The sequence below is a fragment of the Narcine bancroftii genome, chromosome 1 (assembly GCF_036971445.1).
Source record: "Narcine bancroftii isolate sNarBan1 chromosome 1, sNarBan1.hap1, whole genome shotgun sequence".
NCBI classification, from domain to species: domain Eukaryota; kingdom Metazoa; phylum Chordata; class Chondrichthyes; order Torpediniformes; family Narcinidae; genus Narcine; species Narcine bancroftii.
The window spans coordinates 360,860,405-360,885,120 of NC_091469.1; the positions used below are offsets into that span (position 1 = coordinate 360,860,405).

Consider the following 24,716-nt stretch of genomic DNA (forward strand, 5'->3'; position numbering starts at 1 on the left):
TGAACCCCATAGGTGCTGGATACCAGGGTTTTACTGTGGTTAACATGCATTTTTTTTATTTTTAGGATTATTTCTGTAAATGCGGACACCTAACTGACTGTTTATATATTGGAAGGGGATTCCCTGGTGCAGTGTTCCTCTGTATCTGCTGGCCTTATTCATTTGGATGCTCAAGATGATGCTGTAGCAATATGGGTGAAGAACTCCTGTGTATTTTATTGATAGTACATGCTGCAGTTATCGTGCACCAACGATGGAGAAAATGACTAATGGATAGGATGTCAGTTAAATGGGCTGCTTTGTCCTGGAATATGTTGGGCTCCTTGAGTTTTGTTGTGGCAGCACATGAATGATAATAGGCAATAGCATTTGATGATACACTGTAATCTTGACCATTCATATCAGGTATAAAACATGAACTACCTCAAGTTCATTGGAACAGGCTGTTTGAAGAAAGAGGAATATTACAAAACTGGATGATTTTAAATGTGTGTCGACAACAGTCTAGGACATGCATGTTACAATTTGAGTGAAGAGTCAGGTATGTAAACATAGGGAAGTGTGGATGATGAGGGTAATTCACTCTGGTCAAGAACAAGAAGGAGATGTGTGGTAGGAATAAGCAGTTGAGATCAGATGGATATTTGGAGGAGTTTCAGGAACTGAGGAGAAAATTATAAAAGGAAATCAGTCAGGGTGGCAAAAAGGAAGAGAAGATAGCTCTGGCAGATAACATCCAGGATAATCATGTGAGTTTATGTTTATAAAGGGAAGAATGGTAACCAGAGAAAAATATGAAACCCCTCTGGTATCATTGTAGTCAATTGTGTGTGGAGCCATAGGAGATGGGCAAGTACTGAATGAGTACTTAGAGGAGTAGTTTTTACTATGGAGAAAGAAATGGGGACTGGGGAACTTGGAGCAATCAATGGTTGTGTCTTGAGATCAGTCACTGTTGCAGTTGAGGTGTTGAAGGTCTTGATGTGTATGAAGGTAGACAAATTACTTGGGCTGGATCAAATATATCCAAGGGCACTATGGGAAGCTAGAGAAAAAAAAAATCACTGAATGTTGTTGAAGATTTATGGAGGGTCGGAAATTTCATGTCTCTATTCTAGAAGGGCTGCAGGGAAAAGCCTGGGAACTGCAGGCCTGTGACCCTAACACAGAAAGTATGCACCTGGATGGACAAAGGCAGATTAGGGATAGTCACCATGGTTTATTAAAGTGGGAGGTCGTATCTCACAATCTGAGTATTTTGATGATGTGATGAAGAAGGTTGAAGAGAACAGAGCAGTGAATGCTGTATATTTGGATTTCAAAACGACATGAGACAAAGTTCTCCACACTTAGGTATGGCAGACATGGCACATGCCCTGTGCGTGACTTGAAGGGGGATGCCACTGTCCTCACCGCATCTGCCCAATATCAAACTCCCAGGTCCTGTGCCAAACAAAGACCAGGAGTACAGTGCTGCTGGAGCTCACCAGAGTGGCAGTCTGGCACCTCATTGGACCACTCTTGGCCCACCCAGGGCAATGGCAGTGGATCAGTGGCTGTCTTTGCTACCCATAATGTGCCACTCAGCTGGAACCACTCTAGCAGCACCAGGGAAATGGGAATGCCTGTTGCACAGCACCACCCACGCCCCCCCCCCCCCCGCCCCAGGATCAGTGAGGCATAGGCAGTTGGGTGTCAGGTGTTAGATTTGTGGGGGGGGTGACAAATGGGGCCTGGCCCTAACCAGTCCTACCCGTTTCCCTCCCCACTGCCGATGCCAAAATGCTTCGGGCTCGCTGATCCTACCGTATGGTGCCACTACCTCTCCTCCTCCCCTGTCTCCCTCTCTATCTACCCCTCCCTCACTCTCTCCATCATTCATTTTGGGAGCATATAAACAAGCATCGGGAGGGCATCATTTGGTGTCAAACTCATTTCCTCAGGCCTTAGGAACCCTGCACTTCAGAATCATCCAGGGGCAGAAAGAGAGAGAATACCCCCAATCCCACCAGAGGCATGTTTTATTTCTCCAATCCTCAGGTGGTCAGGGTGGGATAGTACACAAGGCCATGAACAGACATACAAGTGTGGAAGTGTGACTAGGAATTGAAGTGGTTGGCTACTGGGAGGTTGCTGTGTTTGTGAATGGAGCGGAAGTGCTGAGTGAAGAGATCTCCCAGGCTCTCTGATGTAGGAAATGCCACAAATGGTGCACCAGATGCAATAAATAAGTCTTCTGGATGTAAAAGTGAAGTGTTACTTCACTTGAAAGGCCTGTTTGGGGCCCAGGACCATGGTATTGCACCTCCTGAGGGCACTGGGGAAGGTGCTGGGAGTGCAATGGGAGGGGAGGGATGAGTGAACGAGAGAATCACAGAGGAAGTGGTCCCTGCAGAAGGCATGGGTAGGGCCTACACAGAGTAGTAGGTATCCGGGCAGAATTATAAGCAGAGGGATCTTGGAGTAGAGATACTTAGTAACTTCAAAGGGTGGTCAAAAAAGCTTTATTCACATTGGCCTCTATCAGTTAGAGTATTGAGCCTAGACCTTGGGAGGTCATGTTGTAGTTGTACAAGATATTAATCAGTCCCCATTTGAAGTATTGTGTTCAGTTTTGGTCACCATGCTGCAGGAAAGATGTCAAGCTGGAGAAAGTAGAGAGAAGATATATGAGTATGTTGCCAGGACAAGGGCACCTGAGCTATAGGAGAAAGGTTGAGCAGGTGAGGGCTCTATTCCTTGGTGTGCAGCAGGGTGAGGGGTAATTATTAAGAGGTATACTAAATTATCAAAAAATTGGGTGAATGCAGTGAATATTTTGCCCAGAGTGGGGGAATTAGTAACAAGAAGACAAAGGTTTCAGGTGAGATAGGTGGGGGGGGGGGGGCGTGGGAAGAGAGAGATTTAACAGGAACATGAAGGGAAACCTTTTTTAGACCAAAGATGGAATGGGCTAATGGAGCAGGTGGTTGAAGGAGGTACCATTGCAACATTTAAAAATTGGCTTGGATATAGTAGATTTGGAGGGATATGGGGCCAAATGCAGGCAGGTGGGATTTGTGTGGGTGGGATATTCTGCTCAGTGTAGCAAATTGTGCTGAATGACTATTACTCAATGAGTAACTAAGCCTGTAGTTAGCACAGGATTACTTAACATGGTACATGAGTGGGGAACAAAAAGGGTGAGAACTACTGAATGAAGCACTTTGACAAGTACTTGCTGATGAACAGAGTCAACAGGAATTTGTGGAAAAGGATACATTTCAAGCATTATGGTGTTATGGTGTTTTTGGAAGATACTTTTCCAAGGCAGATGAGAGCATGTCCCTGGCTGTTTGCTACATGTGCTTCCACAAGTTACATTCACTTACAGATTTTATTTGGGGATTTATAGCATAAATATGAAGTAACTACTTCCTCTTTCCTCCCACCCAAAACCACAGACATGATCCAAAGTAAATTTCTCCACGAGTGTAATGGATTAATGATGAAAAAACACAAAAGTGCTGGGAAATTCAGCAGGTCCTGCAGCATCTACAAGCGACAAAGATTTAGTAACCTATGCTTTGGGCCTGATCATGGAAAGACTCAGGCCTGAAATGTTGGTTATATATATTTGCCTCTTATGGATGCTGTGCGACTTAGTAAGTTTTCCAGCACTTTTGAGCATTTAATTGATGAATGACTCTGGCTTACTCTCCACCTTAACCTAACTGAAAGATGGAACATGTTTGTGTGGTTAAATACTGCTGATAGAATAAAATATTTTTAAAAAATTAATAATTCCACCAATTAACATCAGAAATAAGGGAGCAGTGTAAAAGTCCAAAGAAAGGTAACAGAAACTAAGGCCCTCCAAAATGGGGGTGCATTAATCAAGATTAAGATGGGAAATAGATTTAGATACACAAATAAGTGAAAAGGATTGGATGGATTTGTGTAAGAATAATATGATTAACATTATACATTCAATATAAATTTTTACATCAGTTATATTTGATTCTGCAAAAATTAAAAACATTAAATCCTGTCATATCAGATTTATGTTTTAGATGTCGATCTGAGCGTGGAACATTTTTTTCATTCAACTTGGCAATGTTCTAAAGTTAGGCAATTTTGGTTAGTGGCAGGTAAATTTTTTGGAAAAAGTTACTGGGGTCAAATTGCCACAGGACCTGGTTATTTTTACTGAGTAATATTAAGGTTATAAGACCAAAATTAAAATTAAATATTTATTAAATTGAATTTGTGTTCTTTGCTTTAGCAGTTTCTAGGAAATATAGACCAATATCATTGAAGTTAGAAAGATGGCATGCAAAACTTCACAGTTGTATATCATTAGACAAAATTACATATAATTTGCAAGGTAAATATGAAGTTTTTTGGAAAATATAGAGCCCATATTTACAAAACTTTGGTTTGCATGTATGATTGAGTCTCTGAAGACCTCACTTCTTGGTAACCTCCAATAGACTTTATTATATAAATGTTTTATTTTCTTGGCATTCTCTGGTTTTTCTTTCTTCTTTCCTTTTCTTTCTTTTCCTTTAGGGGTAGGGAGGATGGGAGAAGGGAGGATGGGATGATATATACCGCATGTATAATTTCTTTTGAAATAATTTAGAATTGAATGCAAGTATTATTTGGGTTTAAAATTTATAAATTAAGTCTTCAAAAAACAAAACAAAGGTAACAAGAAGCACACTTCGAAGAATCACTTCAAAACCTCTTCATACTGTAGTTCAGGAACATTCAACAACATTGAAATTCTTCAGTTTAATGATAGAATCTGCATCCAAACTCTAATGTTAAGAACACAAATGGTTCTTCTTCACATCCTATTTTTTTTTAGAAATGGCATTATTTTAGAAATTCATCTCTATTCAGAGACACAGGACAATGTGGTGGCACTAATTTCTGGCAGATATACTATTACTGACGGGATGAAATTCAAGGCATTTAAATCATTCATTTAAAACCATTTTTACAACTTTGCTAAAAGACTTCCTCGTAGTGCTTTCTGTATTCTGATTTCAATTCACTTGCAGTATTAATAAAAAATGTGAACAAGCTATCAAGGTGGAAAAAATGCAGGAAATAAAAAGAATGGAAACTGAAGACAGCTGGATTAAATGATAGGAAAGAAGCCATCCAAATGGTGCAACTTTTTTCCATTAACATCTACAGGAATAAAAATCCTAACAGCAACCACAGTGTACTTAAGAAGCAACATGAAAGTGCTAAAAGAATTTTACATATTTCTCCTTCGGATCTAGCTTTTAACCTGACAACTATGACTTACCCTAAATGGATGATAACTTATAGATAAGTTTTAAATGAAAATAGCCCTTACCCAGGTAGACCACCGGTTTCCATTACATTTGCCAGGGTAACATCATTAGACCACACATCATACTGCCATTTGCGGAGACCAAGGACTCCACACAATACTCTTCCTGTGTGCAGACCCACACGCATATTGAGATCAACTTCAGTGGCTTCAGCCACAGACCTGAAATAGACCTAAGACTGTTAATTATTTAAGTGACAATGCATTATTTATAAACCTGCAATTTCAACACAAATGAGAAATTTATAAAAACGAGCGTGTGCAATCTTGAATTCACATGACATGACAAACCAATTGGGTTGAAAACCCAAAGGGAGAACAGCCAAACACAATCTGCTGGAGTATTTCAGCAGATCAAGTAGCATCATGGGAAAGAAAGGATGGTCAATGTTTTAACCCAAAACTTCTCAATAGGACCTGATGCAGAGTTTTGGCTTGAAATGGTGACCATGCTTCTGCTCCTACCAATGCTACTGGATTCACTGTATGCCTCCAGCAGATTGTGTTTGGCTTCAGATTCCAGCATCTGCAGTCGCCTGTGTGTCTCCAATGGAGAGAAATTTGTTTTTCCTCATCAATGCTAAAGATGCATAATTGTACTCCTCTTCTCCCACTGGGCCCCAATGGGTTTATTTCCCAAATGTTTTGCAATCAAAGATGAATTTGTCCATTTTTGACTTCATTGCTCCACACTCTAGGTTTGAGAATATGAATCCAAAAGTGTGTGTCAGCAGAAAATATTTTCAAATTGAGTGAGTTGTCAAAAGGGATAACCAAGAGAGAGGGTAAATGTGAATGAATCAGGCATTGGCAGAGAACTAGATGATAAAAATAGACAAAAGAAGCAAAATAAAGATTAAAAATAGAATTATATAAATATTGTTGAATTAAAAATCAAAAGAAATTGAATAGTTTAATTTTTCTCACCTATGCTTCAAAAAATACAAAGTGATAATATCTTTTCAATTATGACATCAGAAGAAATGTGCATTTTAAAATATTTGTTAGGTATTTCCCCACTCTAACTTTGTACAGTGTTTAATGAGAAAATCTAACAATTAACAGGGAGACTAAGTGGCAGCAAACAATGGAGTGCTTATAATTGTGAAGCATACTCTGGAAGTTAGCTGTTCATGAATTAATAATACCTGGAATGACCAGCAAACCTTTGTTTTTTTTTAACAAGATCGCGCTCATTATTTTTTTTAAATATCACTTTTTGTCTCCTTTTGGGAGTTACATTTTTTTAATCTGATTTTTTTCTCTCTGAAGGATAACAATGCCAGGAGTATAAATACTGGAGATTAGTTAAATCTGTTTGAAGGGAAAATGAGTTATTTTAACCAAAAATGAATATTTACTTCTGTGTTTCCATAGAAGGAAATCCTTTATTTTTAACTTCTTCACATTATAATGATGACAAAACACATCAAAAAGAAAGATTTCTTTGTTGTTTGCATAATATTTTAAAACCTAAAGTGAATTTAAATATAAACAAATTAATTTTAAATATAAACTTCAATTCACAGTCATTGTAGGAAATATTTCCTTTGACTGTAATATTTTAGAATTTCTCATGATGGAAATAACTGTGTAAAATATCGCAGATAAGGACCAGGCTGGATGTTTCTTTTTGCAAATGGAAATTCACGTTAATGTTGTCACAGAAATGTATATACAAAATGGTCTAAAGGGATCAAACATAGTCTCATTTCAGGCAACCCAATGTACATGGATCTTTCCCAGCTCACAGACTCTGTCCAGATTCTCTGCAATCTGACATACTACATGCTGATTTTCAAGGGAAATGCCTCCTCAAGAAAAGTAGAAATGATTTTCTTCCACATTATAAATTTTCTTATTTCAAATGTGTTATTTCCAATAAGAGTTCAATTGTCTCGAATGTTCGAGCTTAGCTTGCTGCAGATTTATATCAATGAATTGTATTCTACCCTTAAAGCTCTTCTTACTGATTTCAGACAAATACATTTTGAAGGTAGATTAGATTATGTGAAGACAGCTCAGTGGTGTCTTTTGTGCTAACGATGAATGATAAATTTCTTGTGGAATATATTTTAATAAGTGTTGGTTTTGTTAGATATGTCAACTTCTTTTGTAAGTTATTTAAATGTGGCCTCACAAGATTGTAATATCACATGTTAGTACATTTAAATCTCTGGGATTGTGCAGGTTATGTACATATTCAAAATTTTTAGTGTGTCTGTTGATAACACAGATAATTTGCAGTGATGATAATGTTTCTTTAGCCCTGCTGAAGGTTCTGTATTATGCAATTGAATGGAACTTCAGGTTACTATTAATAGAAAGGATTAAAGATTAGGACCAGTATTAAGGCCATTGGGTTTAGGAATGGTTAGGTTTAGTGTTTCAAGGACAGGTGCAAGGTCAATTTGTTCTAGTTAGGATGTAGGGGTGGGATTAAAAACTGCAATTGATTCAAAAACTCGGTTCATGATTGGGGAACATTTGTTTTACATTCTGAGGAACAGTAATGAATATCCTCTTCACATCTGATGACATTTCACACATTTAATTGTAGAGTTTGTGAAGATGGTTTATTCTAGTTTAGGATTATGTCGGGATGATTATTAACTGTGCACAGCAGGGCTACATTGCAGGCTACAGTTTAAATGTATTGAATATGTACAAGAAATAAAATTGATAATGAACTTAATTCATTTTCAAGGATAAAATGAATGTCTATTTTAACGTAACATAACAATTACAGCACGGAAACAGGCCATTAGGCCCTTCTAGTCCGCACCGAACCAAACACCCCTCTCTAGTCCCACCTCCCTGCACAATGCCCATAACCCTCCATCTTCTTCTCATCCATATACCTGTCCAACCTTTTCTTAAATAATACAATTGACTCCGCCGCCACTATTTCTCCCGGAAGCTCATTCCACACGGCTACCACTCTCTGAGTAAAGAAGTTCCCCCTCATGTTACCTCTAAACCTCTGCCCCTTAATTCTTAACTCATGTCCTCTTGTTTTAATCTTTCCTCCTCTTAACGGAAATTGTCTATCCACATCCACTCTGTCTATCCCTTTCATAATCTTAAATACTTCTATCAAATCCCCTCTCAACCTTCTACGCTCCAAAGAATAAAGACCTAATCTGTCCAATCTCTCCCTATACTCTAGATGCTTAAACCCAGGTAACATTCTGGTAAACCTTCTTTGCACTCTCTCCACTCTGTTTATATCCTTCCTATAATTAGGCGACCAGAACTGCACACAGAACTCCAAATTAGGCCGCACCAACGTCTTATACAATCTCAACATCACCTCCCAACTCCTATATTCCATGCAATGATTGATAAAGGCCAGCATACTAAAAGCCTTCTTCACCACCCTATTCACGTGAGTTTCTACCTTCAGGGAATGATGTACCGTTACTCCTAAATCTTTCTGCTCTTCTGTATTCATCAATGATCTCCCATTTACCACGTATGTCCTGTTCTGATTCTTCTTACCAAAATGAAGCACCTCACACTTATCAGCATTAAATTCCATCTGCCATTTTTCAGCCCACTTTTCTAAGCAGCTCAAATCCCTCTGCAATCCTTGAAAACCTTCTTCATTATCCACTATTCCACCTATCTTAGTATCGTCTGCATATTTACTAATCCAATTTACCACCCCATCATCTAGATCATTAATGTATATATATCGAACAACAATGGGCCCAATACAGATCCTTGAGGCACACCACTGGTCACCGGCCTCCAACCTGACAGACAATTATCCACTACCACTCTCTGGCCTCTCCCTTTCAGCCAATGTTCAATCCATTTGACTATCTCAAAATTTATACCTAAAGACTGCACCTTCTTAACTAACCTTCCATGTGGTACCTTATCGAAGGCCTTACTGAAGTCCATATAGACAACATCCACTGCGCTACCCTCATCCACATTCCTAGTCACCTCTTCAAAAAATTCAATCAGATTGGTCAAACATGACCTTCCTCCCACAAATCCATGTTGAGTGCTCCTGATCAGACCCTGTCTATCCAGATGTTTATAAGTACTATCTCTAAGAATTTTCTCCATTAATTTACCTACCACAGACGTCAAACTTCAGAAAATAATACTAATGCATACACTAATCATTTATCTTGCTGCACCCTTGATTGTTCTTGTGTTGAATCAGGTTTAATCAGCCAACAATAAAATATTTAAAAAATAGTCTGATAATCATCATGTTTTAATCAAATACAAGTTGACTCATACTGTAGTATGACTCAGAGAAGTCTACTAAGAGTACACATTTACTCCAACACAAGACACAGCAGCAGATAATGTAAGTAGAAAAATCTCAATCAAATTTATCCTAGGACATTATAGAAAGTCAGGGAAGAAGTTGCAGGTGCCTTCTGAATAAGGTATCTTACCCTTGTTAAGCACAAGGGAGGTGCAAGAAGGGAAAAGTGGTGCCTTCCTTTAACAAAAATGCTGTGAAGACAAGCTGGGGAACTAGGCAAGTGAGTTTAAAAACCACCTGTGGATAAGTTACTGGACAGGATTCTACAAGCCAGGATCCACTTTTGAAAGTAAGTCAAGGGCAATGGACTTTGGTAGGGAAACCTACATGGTGAATGTTAGGGCTCTGGGGAGTTTTAAGAGATTTGGGGAGAGAGGGACATAGTTCAGTGAAATTGGCAACACTGGCAGTTAGGATGTTTAAGAAGGTGTTTGGCACACTTGCCTTCATCATTTAGAGCATTCAACAGGGATATCATGTTATTATCATACAAAGCAATGGTGAGACAGCACTTGGGAGCATTTTGCATAGTCCTGTAAATCTTTTTCCATCCTTTCCTGCTATGACACAAGCTGGAAAAGGATGCAGAAAAGATTCACAGGAATGTTCCTAGGACAAGAAGACTTCAATTATGAGAGGATGGAGAGATAGGTTGTTTTCTCCCTGGATTGTCGGAAGCTAAGGGGAGATTTTATAGAGGTTAGTGAAATAATGAGATGAGTAGATAGGATAAATAAACAGCCTTTTCCCCCCAGATTGGGAGAATATAACATTAGATGGGATAGCCATAAAATGAGAGGGGAAAGATTTAAAAGGGACCTGAGTGGCAACTTCCTCACACAGATATGGTAGGTGTATGGAATAAACTGTGAGAAAGTTGTAGAATTTGGGTCAATTCCAACAATCAAAGGACCTTAGAACATGGATAGGGGATAGTTTGGTTGGGAGGGCCATTGGGATGAAGGGCCTGATTCCATGCTTTTGAACTATGATTTGTGAATTACAAACATACACAAATCAGAAATGGATAAAACACAAATGCTGCCAAAACAGTAACAAATCAGCACTTTATCTCCCTTTCACTGTCCATCAAAGCCACTTCCTAACCTTTTTTTAGCCCTAATTATTTCTCTCCTCACTCTGCTTCTGCATATCTTATGCTCTTCAAATTATTCCCTCAAACCTCTCTGCCTGCACCTGATATATGCTTCCTTCTTTTTTCTGATTTGTGTCTCTATTGTTAATGAGGGCATCGTTACCTTGCCACTCCTGCTTTTTTTTATTATTTCATTTAAAATTTTCTCCATACATGTAGTAGTCAACTTAAATAATAATACAAATTACAAAGGGAAAATCAAACTAAAATTACATACGCAATGGTATATAATCTACCCATCTCACATCAAAACCTCCTGCCCCCCAAATCTCCCCACCCTCATAATAGTTAATATAAAGATAAAATATTGTTATTTAGAGTAAAAAAAAGGAAAGAAACTCAGGATTGCACAGAGGGATGTCATCTAACACATACATTCAAACAAACTCCTTAAATATAATCCAGAGGAAATTCTCTCAGGTCCAGAAGCACATGAAGCACAACATTATAAATTTAAACCTAATATTTGAGTGTGCGGGCACTAAATTTGTAAAAACATAGTAAATTCATTTCTTAAATTATATGTATTTTTTTTCCAAAGGAACACAACTTTGAATTTCTTCATTCCATCATGCCATCTCCAAATGTGTATCTAATTTCCAAGTAACTACATTTCCTTGCCATCGCTAATGCAATTTTAACAAAATCTAATTGATATATTGACTATTTTAATTTAGGTCTTATTCCTTCAATATTTCCTAATAAAAATAAATCTTGGTTTTCCAGAAATTTAATACTTGCAACTTGTTCCAAAAAAATTCCCAAGTCCAACCAAAAGAAATCTTATTATGAAACAGGACCAAGTTGAATATGAAATAGTTTCTATATCCTCACTACATCTGAAACATTGGTCTGATAATTCTGATTTAAATCTATTCAATTTTTGTGGTGTAAGATATAACTGATAGAAAAATTATACTGATCTAATCTATATCTTACATTAATATTATTAGCCAAACAATCTCTACAGAGATCTACCCATCTTTGCTCATCAATTGTGATATTTAAATCTCGTTCCCAACTTTGTCTAGATTTATGAACTCCACATTTAGGAGTTCATAATTCTAATAAAGAATATATTGTGGAAGTGAATTTCTTAACAATTCCTCTCCTAATAAGAATTTATACTTCACGACAATCAAGTACCAATGTGGTTGGTCCTAATTTATCTCTCAAATATGCTCACAGTTGGAAATAACAAAAAAAATATTTTGGGTTATTCTGTATTTATTTCTCAGTTGTTCAAATGGCATTAATTTACCTCTTTCATAACAACTTTAACATTTATAATCCTCTTAAGAAACCAAATATCTAAAAATTTATTATCTTTTGAAAAAGATATTAAAGAATTTTGAGTCAAAGGCATTTTGCGTGATATATGTCCTCTTGCACCAATTTCATCATTTACTGTATACCATATATTAATCAAGTGTTTCAACAATGGTATTCCTTTTTCACCAGCCATCAATTTTGCATATGAATTCTTCTGCTTTTGTCTCTCCTATTTTGTTCATTTCTATTTTAATCCATCTTTCAAAAAAAATGTGAGAAACATGATTTGTGCTGCATGATAAATTTTTTTTTAAATTAGGAAGCTGTAAGCCTCCTATTTCCATGTTAATTTTTGTATAGAAACTCTTGATATTTTACCTTTCCAGAGGAATTTCCTAATATATTAGTTCAATTCTTGAAAAAAATTGTTGACGTATTAAAATACATAATGTTTGAAAAAGCTACTGTATTCTTGGGAATATATTCATCTTAATATAATTAGCTATTCCTACTAAAGGTATAGGTAAAGTAATCCATTTAAAAAAATCTTCCTCAACCTTTTTTAAGTAGCAGTAAATAGTTCAATTTATATCAATTCTTCAAATTATTATCTGCATGAATCCCTAAATATTTAATATGATCTTTCAGCCATATAAACTAAGTATCCCATTGGCATTGATCATAGTCTCCTTCTATTAATGGCATAATTTCATTTTTATCCCAATTCATTTTATAACCTGAAATTTTCCCATATTCTTCCAATTTAATATATAATTTTTGTAGAGAAGTTTCAGGTTCAGTCAGATAAACTATTTTTTTTGCTCTTCTTGACCAAATCCCTAATTTCCAAATCACTATGACTTGCTTCTGCAAATGGTTCTATTGCTAAAATAAACAAAGCTGAGATAAGGGACACCTTATTTGAATTTGCCAACTGAAACGATGCAGATACTGGTCCATTAATCACTTCTTTAGCTTCAGGATTATTGTATAATGCCCTAATCCATTTTATAAAGATCAGTCCAAATCTAAATTTGTCCAACACCTTAAACAAAAAGTCCTATTCCACTTTATTAAACACTTTTTTTCTGCTTCTAGAGCCACTGCAACACTCAAATCTCATCTTTTTCACTGCATTTTCAGCTGACTTTTTTTACAAAACCTGTTGGATTGCTATTTATTAATTTAGGTAGGAGTTTAGTCATTTTATTTGCCAAAAACATTTGCAACACTCCTATAATCTTCATTTAATAATGAAATGGGTCTATAAGATGAAGGTTTTAAAGGGCCTCGGTCTTTTTTTTTGTATCACTGTAATTATTGTCATCAAAATGTTTCTGGAAGAGTATGGGTTTCCAAATCTTGTTCTAATACTTTGATAAAAATAGGAATTAATAAATCTTTAAATTCTTTGTAAAATTTAGATGGGAATCCATCTTCTCCTTGAGATTTATTGTTCTGTAATGAACTCATAGCCTCCCTCACCTCTAAGTAACTGGAGCACTTAATTCAATTTCCTCTTCCCAACCTAATCAAGGCAAAGTTAACTGTGATCAGTATCTATTTTATTTTCATCATTCAAAGATTCTGAGCTATACAATTTCAAGTAAAAATTCTTAAAGATTCATTTATTTCTTGAGGCTTATAAATATTAACATTAGTATCCTTTTTAATTGCACTAATTGATATCGAGATTTCATCTGTTTTTAATTGCCAAGTATTTTATATGATCTTTCACCTACCATAGTTTATTCCTTTAATAACCCCTCTTCTTGCTGTACTTCTTCCTCTTCACTTGCAGATCCTCCTCTAGAGCCCGACTCCTCATCATCTGATGCTAAAGTGGAGGTCTCTGACTTTTCCATGGCTTGTAGTCCTTTTCCCAGTAGTGCTTTGTCTTTTATATTCAGCGCATGCGCAGTTCAGTTTCAGGTTCTCCCCTGATGTCATCTCTCCCTAGTTACAGGTGAGTGATGCTGGAGGATGGCCCTTTGAAAGGATCATTCACCCAGGGAGTTGCCTGAGAGCTCGCTCCCTGGTTCATTTTTCAGGTAGGTCTCATATCTCTTCTCATCCTTTCTTCTGTCAGGCACCAGGTAAGGCTGCAGCTAGTTTTTCTCTCTTTGGAGGCATTTTTATTATAAAGTATGTGTTTAGATGTATTTGAAAAATGTTAACTAGTTTAAAGCATTTCTTAATAAGCACTTTTTAACTATTTAACCAAGGGTGTCAGGTTGTCACGAGCTGATCCTATGGCATCACGTGACATTCCCCCATTCCTGCTCTTTATTTTACTTGGGAGGTGCACATCCTTGAATTTCCTCATGCCTTCTTAAACAATTTTAATTTGACAGTTTTCAATTTACGTGCCAATATTGGAGCTCAGTCAACTATTGTTAACTCAACCTAATCTTGTGAAAGTAGCCTTTTTGCTATTTAGGATTTAAATTGAGGACCAGTGTTATCCTTTTTAACAACTATTGGAATTTAAATAGAATTATAGTCACTGGTCTCAAAGTGTTTCCCTACTGATACAACTGAGGCACAGTTGTGTAAATTATTAGGAGCGAGGGAGAAGGAATCAAAGAAGAAAGCTCGATTTGTTTTTGTATTGTACTGGATTCTTTGATGTAAACAAAAATTGAAAATATACAGGTCATAAATATTTGAACAGATATTTTAATATGATGGTGTCTGTGCATATTTTTTAGTTTATTCTGTAATGTAATTTCTTTCAAATTCTATTAACTCAACCTAATTCCACTCTACATTATTAAGAAATTATTTTTGATACAACATTTTAATTTGCAGGTCAAGATAACTAACACTATAAATCAAATGGAAGTTGGAGAAAGCATTTTTTTCAAGCTAAAAAAACATATTTTGCATAAACTGTGATCTCAATCATAGGATGTCAAGCCTTGATATATACCTAAACAAAGGCCCCTGCTGAGATAGTTACATCATCTTTGGCCTTAGGTGACATGCCAGAAGACTAAATGGTGGCTCGATCCTTGCATCCGATGAAATGGTGCAGTCGAGATAGGTAAACTGGTTGACTGTTTTGAGTTTTGTGTGCCCGATGGAGATGTGGGGGGGCTGGTAGTCATGGTGGGTAGCTGGCTGATGGAGGACCTCAGTTTTCTCAGGCTGACTTCCAGGCCAAACATTTTGGCAGTTTCCGCAAAACAGGATGTCAAGCGCTGAAGAGCTGGCTCTGAATGAGAAACTAAAGCGGCATCATCTGCAAAGAGTAGTTCACGGACAAGTTGCTCTTGTGTCTTGGTGTGAGCTGGCAGGTGCCTCAGATTGAAGAGACTGCCATCCGTGCAGTGTCTTCATTGTTGAGGTCTTTCATGGCTTGTTTCAGCATCATGCTGAAGAAGATTGAAAAGAGGGTTGATGCGAGAACGCAGCCTTGCTTCACGCCATTGTTAATGGAGAAGGGTTCAGAGAGCTCATTGCTGTATCTGAGCCGACCTTGTTGGTTTTCGTGCAGTTGAATAACCATGTTGAGGAACTTTGGGGGACAACAGACTCGCCAAGGCAAATAGCGCCTTTGGAAGACTACACAAAAGAGTCTGGAAAAACAACCAATTGAAAAACATCACAAAGATTAGCGTATACAGAGCCGTTGTCATACCCACACTCCTGTTCGGCTCCGAATCATGGGTCCTCTACCGGCATCACCTACGGCTCCTAGAACGCTTCCACCAGCGTTGTCTCCGCTCCATCCTCAACATTCATTGGAGCGACTTCATCACCAACATCGAAGTACTCGAGATGGCAGAGGCCAACAGCATCGAATCCACGCTGCTGAAGATCCAACTGAGCTTGGTAGGTAACGTCTCCAGAATGGAGGACCATCGCCTTCCCAAGATCGTGTTATATGGCGAGCTCTCTTGGCCACCGAGACAGAGGTGCACCAAAGAAGAGGTACAAGGACTGCCTAAAGAAATCTCTTGGTGCCTGCCACATTGACCACCGCCAGTGGGCTGATATCGCCTCAAACTGTGCATCTTGGCGCCTCACAGTTCGGTGGGCAGCAACCTCCTTGGAAGAAGACCACAAAGCCCACCTCACTGACAAAAGACAAAGGAGGAAAAACCCAACTCCCAACCCCAACCCACCAATTTTCCCTTGCAACCGCTTCAACCGTGTCCGCCTGTCCTGCATCGGACTTGTCAGCCACAAACGAGCCTGCAGCTGACTTGGACATTATCCCTCCATAAATCTTCGTCCGCGAAGCCAAGCCAAAGAAAGAAGAAATGGTTGCTAATGTGTCATTATTAAAAGGCATTGAAGAAAAGCCTGGAAGCTACAGGATGGTGGGGTGCATTTCAGTGATCAGAAACTTTGTATAAGAGATAGTCAACATGGCTTTGTGCATGGGAGATCATGTCTTGTGAATCAGATAGAGTTTTTAAAGAGATGATAAAGAGCTTTAACCCGCTCCAACATAGTAGTCTTGAGGTTGGATTATTGGGATTTAAGAAGAAATGGTTCATTGGATTCAAAATTGGCTTAATTGTAGGATCAGAGGCTAGCAGTGGAGGGATGCTTGATTCATAGTGTGACACAAGAGCCAGTAACGAGTCCAGCTTTGTAATCTATATTAACAATTTGGATAGCATTGTAACTAACATGATTAGAAAATTTGTGGATGACACCAAATTGTAAGCATTATCCAAGTTTAGAACAGGATCCAAATCAATTGAGAAGATGAAACAGTGAGTGCAAAATGGAATTCAATTCTGATAATATGAGTTAGATGCCCTTTCGGAAGTCAAACCAGGGTAGGACTGTGAATGCTCACAATAATAATTTTTCCCCAAGTTTTAGAATTTCAGCACATAGTTCAAGGTAAGGGGGTGCATATTTAAAAGGGAGTTGAGGGACAAGTTTTTCACACATGAGTTGGTGCGTATAATGATTTGCCAGAGGTAGTGGTAGGGCTGGGTGCATTTGCAACATCTAAAAGACTTTTTGACAGGTACATGGATAGGAAATGTTTCAAGGGATTTGGGCCAAGCACATGCAAAATCAAGCAACTTGTCAATGTGGACAGGCTGGCTGAAGGGTCTGTTTCCAGGATGCATCGTTCTATGACTCAATCTCCAGTGTTGGCTGCTTTATGAAGTGTTTCCCATTAAGAAAGCAATTGAAGTTTTTTTTTAAAATCACACAACTATATTACTTAAGTAGTTACCAGTAGGGGTAATTTCCAAAATGTTTTTTCGGTTAATATTTATATTCACAAGAAAATAGAATCAGAGTAGACTGCCTGGTCTTTCAAACCCCACTCCACCATAAAATATAATCACACTATTTGCCCAGACTACACCTCCACTTCTATACTAATTCCACATAGCCCTCAATTCTCCATAAATTAACTAAGTAAAATAGATAAGTAAACAACATATTTCCATATTTATTGATCAATAATTTAATTAATAATCATACAGCAATGGTCCTCTGGAAAAGGCTGATCATAATATAATTTATACAATAGGTTCAATTATGTAGTTAATTCTGAAACTGGGGTCAAATATGAATAAACCCGATGGCATCAGTGTGCCAGGTGAACAATATTTAAGCAAGAACAAATAAAAATAAAACCCTCCAGGACAGTTATAATGCACACTCAGGATTAAAATTACTAACTCAACTTCAAAAGGAATCTCCTACCAATGCATAACAAGCCTCACTCATTGTAATGTTGCACCCTCAGGGAGAGGCATCAAAAATATTAACCTCTCAAAGCTTAGACCTAATAGTCAACTGCTTCACGATTGTCTCACATTTTATCACTATTACAACACTGAAAATAATTCCAAAACACTAACATTTCCTGCAGAGAAGATGCTACGAATAGCAGAGGACAAGTAGGGTTCCAACTGCTCATGCTCCATGCTCACATCGAGCATAGAGCACACATCCCTCACTGCACCTGCATCCATGGTTACTGCCACAGATATCAGATCAGACTTCTGGAGAATGAACTCATGGAAAGCAACTGGACCAGATGGAGTCCATGGATGTGTCCTTAATGCCTGTATAACCACCAGCACCTGCATTCACAAACATCTTCAACCTCTTGCTCCAAGAGACTGAAGTACCCACCTGCTTCATGAAAGCCCACTGTCATCCTGGTACTGAAAATGAATGTGGTTACAGGCATAAATGACTATTGTCCAGTGGCTCTAACATCTATCATCATGAGATGATTTGAGAGGTTTGGTGATGGCTCACATTAACTCCAGCCCACCTGTCACTCTTTACCCACTTCAGTTCACATACAGCTGAAACATTTCCACAGATATTGCCATCTTCCTGACCCTACACTCAACTCTGGAACATTCTAGCCAAAAGGACATCTAAATCAGACAAATATTCATCAGCTATAGCTCTGTTTTCAATACAATTAAAAACAAACTAATCCTCAAGTTACTTGACCTGTGTCTCAACACTCCTTTCTGGAATTAGGTGACTCTCTATCCTGCAGATTGCAATCAGTGACAATTGGTGACAGCACCTCCTCTGCCATATTCCTCTACATTGGGGCCACACAAGGCTGTATACTCAGCCCATACAATACTGTGTGCCAAAACACAGCTCCAAAAACCATCTATAAATTCACAGACGACATGATCATTCAAGATCTTTAACAATGACAAACTGGAGTGCAGAAAAGAGATAGAAGGATTATGGCTTGATGCCAGGAATAATAATCTCTTCCTCAATGTCAACAAGACTAAGGAATTAATCATAGGTTGAAGAAGGAGGAGTGGAGCTCACTTCCCAATGCACATTAATGCTCATGACATGAGGAGAGTAAACAGCTTTAAGTTCCTCAAGGTAAACATCTTCAGTGACCTGTTCTGGTCCACTCCCGCTGATCCAATGGCCAAGAATGTGCACCCACACCTCTACTTCTTCTGAAGCCTGAGGCAATTTGGCATGACACTAGGATCCCTCAACATGTCTTGCAGGTGTACCATTGAAAGCATCCAATCAGTGTGCATCACTGCTACAGGAAATGTTCTAACCAAGACTACAAGAAACTGCAAAGGATTATTAACATGGCTTAGTCCATGATACACAACCTCCCTCCCCTCCATGAACTTCATCTATTATCCAACATGTTAAAAGACTCATCCCACCATGGACACATTCTCTTCACTTCCTTCCAATCAGGAAGAAAATTCCTAAGTATGAGTTCTTGTGTCACCAGATTCAAGAACAGTTTCTTTCCCACCATTATTAGACCCCTTAATGAACCCAAAATCATAAAAATTTGCTTTGTTTGATCTCTCTCTCTCTCTCTCTCTGCACCTTTGTATTGTGTCTTACTTGTGCTAGGTTTGTTTGCAAAACAACCTGTCATTGTACATGCGACAATGAACTTAAACTCTGCAGGAGAGAGTATTGGTAATTGTCAAAGCAGTTATCACAACTTCTAGTTGCATGGTGACATTGAAAATGACTGTAAGCTCAATTTTCCTTCTCACAATATACTTTATCTCTATCCTACAGTTTTGTTTTACATTTAGAATCAACAGATGTCCAAAGTTCTGGGTCTTAGCTCACTAGCATGACATCTCCCCTTTTTTTTTCTCATCTTCTTGATTGCAGTAGAAGCTGATTGAAGTATGAAAGATTAGCCAAGTGGTTCTCAAACTTTTTCTGTCCTCTCACATACCACTAAGTATTCCCAATGCCATAGATGCTCTGTGATTAGTAAAGGATTGCTTAAGATGGTATGTGGGTGGAAAGAAGAAGTTTGAAAACCACTATTTTAATTGTACTCAATTGACTCGTTATGTGCACAGTTTCATGACTCCAAAGGAAATGGTCCAATGATAATTTTCTCAAGCAAAATATTTTAGGAACAATTGGGTCTAGAGCAGTCATTCTCAACCTTCCTGTCCCACTTACCTACCACTTTAAGCAATCCCTTACTAATCACAGAGCACTGATGGCATAGGGAATACTTAAAGTGGTAGGTGAGTGGAAAGGAAAAGGTTGAGAACCACTGGGTTAGATGATCTGAGTAGCAGCAGCAATTAGAATTTAAAAAGGGGTGAGGCAGCAGCAAGAGGTTGAATGAAGGAAGAATCTGATTGGAGCAATAGAGGTCAGGTGTGGTTACAGTTAAAAATTTTAAAAGGGGAAAGGCGGGAGCAAGAAGCTGATCAGAGCTCAGGTGACCTGAGGAGTGGCAGCAGCTTAAATTTAAAAAGGAGCAAGAAACTAATTGCAGGAAGATGATTAGTTTCACTACAAAAGTGATGAACTGGCATGATCATTGAGATAGTTGTCAGGCTTTGGCTCAACAGGCTTCAGTGAGAACAGGTAAGTGGTGACAAATAGTAGGATTTAAGGGAAGATAATGTCCACACTATTTGAGGAACAAAAATTATTCAACAGGAAGCACAGTTAAGGCCAGGTTTTAAATATTATTTTCCTCGAGTCTAAACAGTGGGAATGCTCCTTTTGTAGAATGTGGGTCATCAGGGAAGCTAGCAGTATCCATGACAACTTCATTTGTGAGAAGTGCATCCAGCTGCAGCACTTGAGAAGCTGATTTAGGGAATTGGAGCTGGAGTTGCATGAACTCTGGATTATTTGGGAGGCAGAGAGGGTGATAGACAGGAGTATAGGGACATCACACCTAGGAGGCAGGGTAGATGGGTGACAGTCGGTAGAGATAAAGGCAACAGGCAGGCAGTGCAGGGTAGCCCATGGCTGTTTCTCTCAATAATATGTATATAATTTTGTATTTTTTTGGGGGGAGATGACCTACAAGAGATAAACCATGGCGATCAGGCTTCTGGCATGGAGTCTGGTCTTGTGGCTATGAAGGAAGGAGAAGAGGTGAGCTGTAGTGATAAGAGATTCCATAGTTAGGGGGTCAGATAAGAGCTATGTGGAAGAGATTAAGCATTCTGGATTGTATGTGGCCTCTCTGATGCTAGGGTCTGAGATATCTCAGATCTGGTTCATGGCATTCTCAGGAAGGAGGGTGAGTAGCTAATGTTGTGATCCACATAAAGACCAATGACATGGGTAGGAAGTGTGAGGTGGTCCTCCAAGGAGAGCTGTGTATTAGGCACTAGGATGAAGGATAGGACCTTTGGGGTTTTGATCTCAGGATGGCTACCCATGCCACAATCTAGTGAGAATAGAAGCAGGAGGATAATTCAGCTCATCACATGGCTAAAGATGGTGCAGGTGTCTGGATCATTGGGCTTTCTTCCAGGCAAAGCGGGACCTGTTCCAATGGGACAGTTTGCATCTGAACTGGAAGGGGACTAACATCCTTGTGGGAAGGTTTGCTGATGTTGCTCTGGTGGGTTTAAACTAGATGTGCAGGGGGATGGGAACCAGAGCAGATAGAGGAGTGGAGGAAGGAAAAGAATGTGAAAATTGCATGTGCCATTAAAAGTCAATGGGTTGTACATGGTAGAAGTGCCTCCTGTGCATTTGATTTGATGCAAGGAGTTTTTTTTAGGAAAGGCAGATGAGCTTAGATCATGGATTGTTGTAATTCCACATGCCATTGGTGCCATTAATGAAACTGTTGCAGGAGTGGCAGAACTGGCAGCTCAATGTTCCAGGCTTCCATTGCTTTAGACGTGATAGAACGGAAGGGGGTCGGGGGAGGGGGGTCGGGGGAGGGGGGTCGGGGGAGGGGGGTCGGGGGAGGGGGGTCGGGGGAGGGGGGTCGGGGGAGGGGGGTCGGGGGAGGGGGGTCGGGGGAGGGGGGTCGGGGGAGGGGGGTCGGGGGAGGGGGGTCGGGGGAGGGGGGTCGGGGGAGGGGGGTCGGGGGAGGGGGGTCGGGGGAGGGGGGTCGGGGGAGGGGGGTCGGGGGAGGGGGGTCGGGGGAGGGGGGTCGGGGGAGGGGGGTCGGGGGAGGGGGGTCGGGGGAGGGGGGTCGGGGGAGGGGGGTCGGGGGAGGGGGGTCGGGGGAGGGGGGTCGGGGGAGGGGGGTCGGGGGAGGGGGGTCGGGGGAGGGGGGTCGGGGGAGGGGGGTCGGGGGAGGGGGGTCGGGGGAGGGGGGTCGGGGGAGGGGGGTCGGGGGAGGGGGGTCGGGGGAGGGGGGTCGGGGGAGGGGGGTCGGGGGAGGGGGGTCGGGGGAGGGGGGTCGGGGGAGGGGGGTCGGGGGAGGGGGGTCGGGGGAGGGGGGTCGGGGGAGGGGGGTCGGGGGAGGGGGGTCGGGGGAGGGGGGTCGGGGGAGGGGGGTCGGGGGAGGGGGGTCGGGGGAGGGGGGTCGGGGAGGGGGGAGGGGGGGTCGGGGTCGGGGTGACATTGCTAGTCAGGGAAAATATCACAGCTGCACTCAGGCAGTAGTGATCAGACCACCAAGTGCTCATCTACTGACGCTATACGGGTGGAGCTGAGGAACATGAAAGTTATGACCACACTCATGGAGTGTGGTCACCCAATAATCAATGAGAATTGTAAGAGTAAATTTGTCAAATGTGTTCAGGAAAGTTTTCTAAATCAATATAAAGAGATACAAACTGGATCTCCTATGATGGAATGAGACAGGACAGGTGTCAGAAGTATATGTCACGGTACATTTTTGGTCCAGTGATAAAACCATAGTTTCAAGTTAATTATAGTTGAAATACTGGAGAAAGGCCAACTTTTTGAGGAATTGAGAAAGGATTTAGAATGTGTGGATTGGGACAAATTGTTTTTTGGGCAATTATGTGCAAGGTAAGAGAGAGGAAGGAGGGAGAGAGGAAGGAGGGAGAGAGGAGGGGGAGAGAGAGAGGAGGGAGAGGAGAGGAGGGAGAGGAGGGAGAGGAGGGAGGGAGAGGAGGGAGAGGGAGAGGAGGGAGAGGAGGGAGAGGGAGAGGAGGGAGAGGGAGAGGAGGGAGAGGGAGAGGAGGGAGAGGAGGGAGAGGGAGAGGAGGGAGAGGGAGAGGAGGGAGAGGGAGAGGAGGGAGAGGGAGAGGAGGGAGAGGGAGAGGAGGGAGAGGAGGGAGAGGGAGAGGAGGGAGAGGGAGAGGAGGGAGAGGGAGAGGAGGGAGAGGGAGAGGAGGGAGAGGGAGAGGAGGGAGAGGGAGAGGAGGGAGAGGGAGAGGAGGGAGAGGGAGAGGAGGGAGAGGGAGAGGAGGGAGAGGGAGAGGAGGGAGAGGGAGAGGAGGGAGAGGGAGAGGAGGGAGAGGGAGAGGAGGGAGAGGGAGAGGAGGGAGAGGGAGAGGAGGGAGAGGGAGAGGAGGGAGAGGGAGAGGAGGGAGAGGGAGAGGAGGGAGAGGGAGAGGAGGGAGAGGGAGAGGAGGGAGAGGGAGAGGAGGGAGAGAGAGAGAGAGAGAGAGGGAGAGGAGGGAGAGAGAGAGGAGGGAGAGAGAGAGGAGGGAGAGAGAGAGGAGGGAGAGAGAGAGGAGGGAGAGAGAGAGGAGGGAGAGAGAGAGGAGGGAGAGAGAGAGGAGGGAGAGAGAGAGGAGGGAGAGAGAGAGGAGGGAGAGAGAGAGGAGGGAGAGAGAGAGGAGGGAGAGAGAGAGGAGGGAGAGAGAGAGGAGGGAGAGAGAGAGGAGGGAGAGAGAGAGGAGGGAGAGAGAGAGGAGGGAGAGAGAGAGGAGGGAGAGAGAGAGGAGGGAGAGACTGCATCACAGCTTTAGTATGGGCACCAATGTCTGTAAAAGTAGTGGACACTACCCAAATACATCACAGGCCAAACTCTCCCCACCATCCAGAAAATCTACATAGAATACTGCCATCAGAGAGCAGCAGCAATCATCAAGGTTCTGTTTTCACTGTTGTGATCAGGAAAGAGGTTCTGATGCCACAAGGATCTTCAAAGGCGAAATTTTGAGAGTACAGTGTTTGTACACTCCTGTCAGGATTAAAGGCAAGGTTGGCAGGCATAGGTATTTTTTTTTAGGGATATTGAGTATCTGGTTCAGAAGAGATCTGTAGCAGGTATAGGCAAAATGGAGCGAATGAGGTATTTGAGGAGTATAAAAAATATAAGAAAAACCTCAAGAAAGACATCAGAAAGGCAAAAACACATTGGGTTACTTTAGCAGACAATATGAAGGAAAATCCTAAGGTTTTCTACAGGTAATATTAAGACCAAAAGGATAAAAAGGGACAAAAGTGGTCCCCATGAAGATTAGAGTAGTCTGCTTTGTCTGGAATCAAAAGAAATGAGGGAGATCTTAAATGTGTCTTTTTCATCAGTAATCACTCAGGAAATGTTATGGTAAAGTTGTACATGACATTGGTGAGGCCAAATTTGGAGTATTGGGTGAAGCTTTGGTCACCTAACTACAGGAAGATATGAATAACAGAAAAATTGCAGAGAAGATTTACTAGGATGCTGCCAGGATAGCAGGAACTGAGTTAGTGAAAGGTTAAATAGATTAGGAGTTTATTTCCTGGAGCATAGACAAATGAGGGGAGATTTTATAGAGGTATTTAATATTATGAGGGGGATATACAGTAAATGTAGATAGGCTTTTTCCACTGAGAACTTTATGAGCAAAAGGGGTAAAGGTTAGGGTAGGAACTTCTTCACACAGAGCGGAGGGGTGGGGGGGGGGGGGGAGTGTGGAATGATCTACCAGCTGAAGAGGTGAATGCAAGCTCAGCTTTAATATTAAGAAAAATTTGGACAGGTACATGGACGGAGA

General features: G+C 40.7%; 1 protein-coding gene across 2 annotated transcripts in view; it reads right to left on the reverse strand.

Moving 5' to 3' along the window:
* Window positions 1–24,716, reverse strand: part of LOC138752637 (adenylate cyclase type 1-like) — a 288,403-nt gene that overhangs the window by 127,351 nt on the left and 136,336 nt on the right. For both annotated transcript variants that reach the window (XM_069915391.1, XM_069915395.1), the window contains exon 5: window positions 5,354–5,512. In XM_069915391.1, the coding sequence (XP_069771492.1) occupies window positions 5,354–5,512 (159 nt within the window). The remainder of the gene's footprint in view (window positions 1–5,353; window positions 5,513–24,716) is intronic.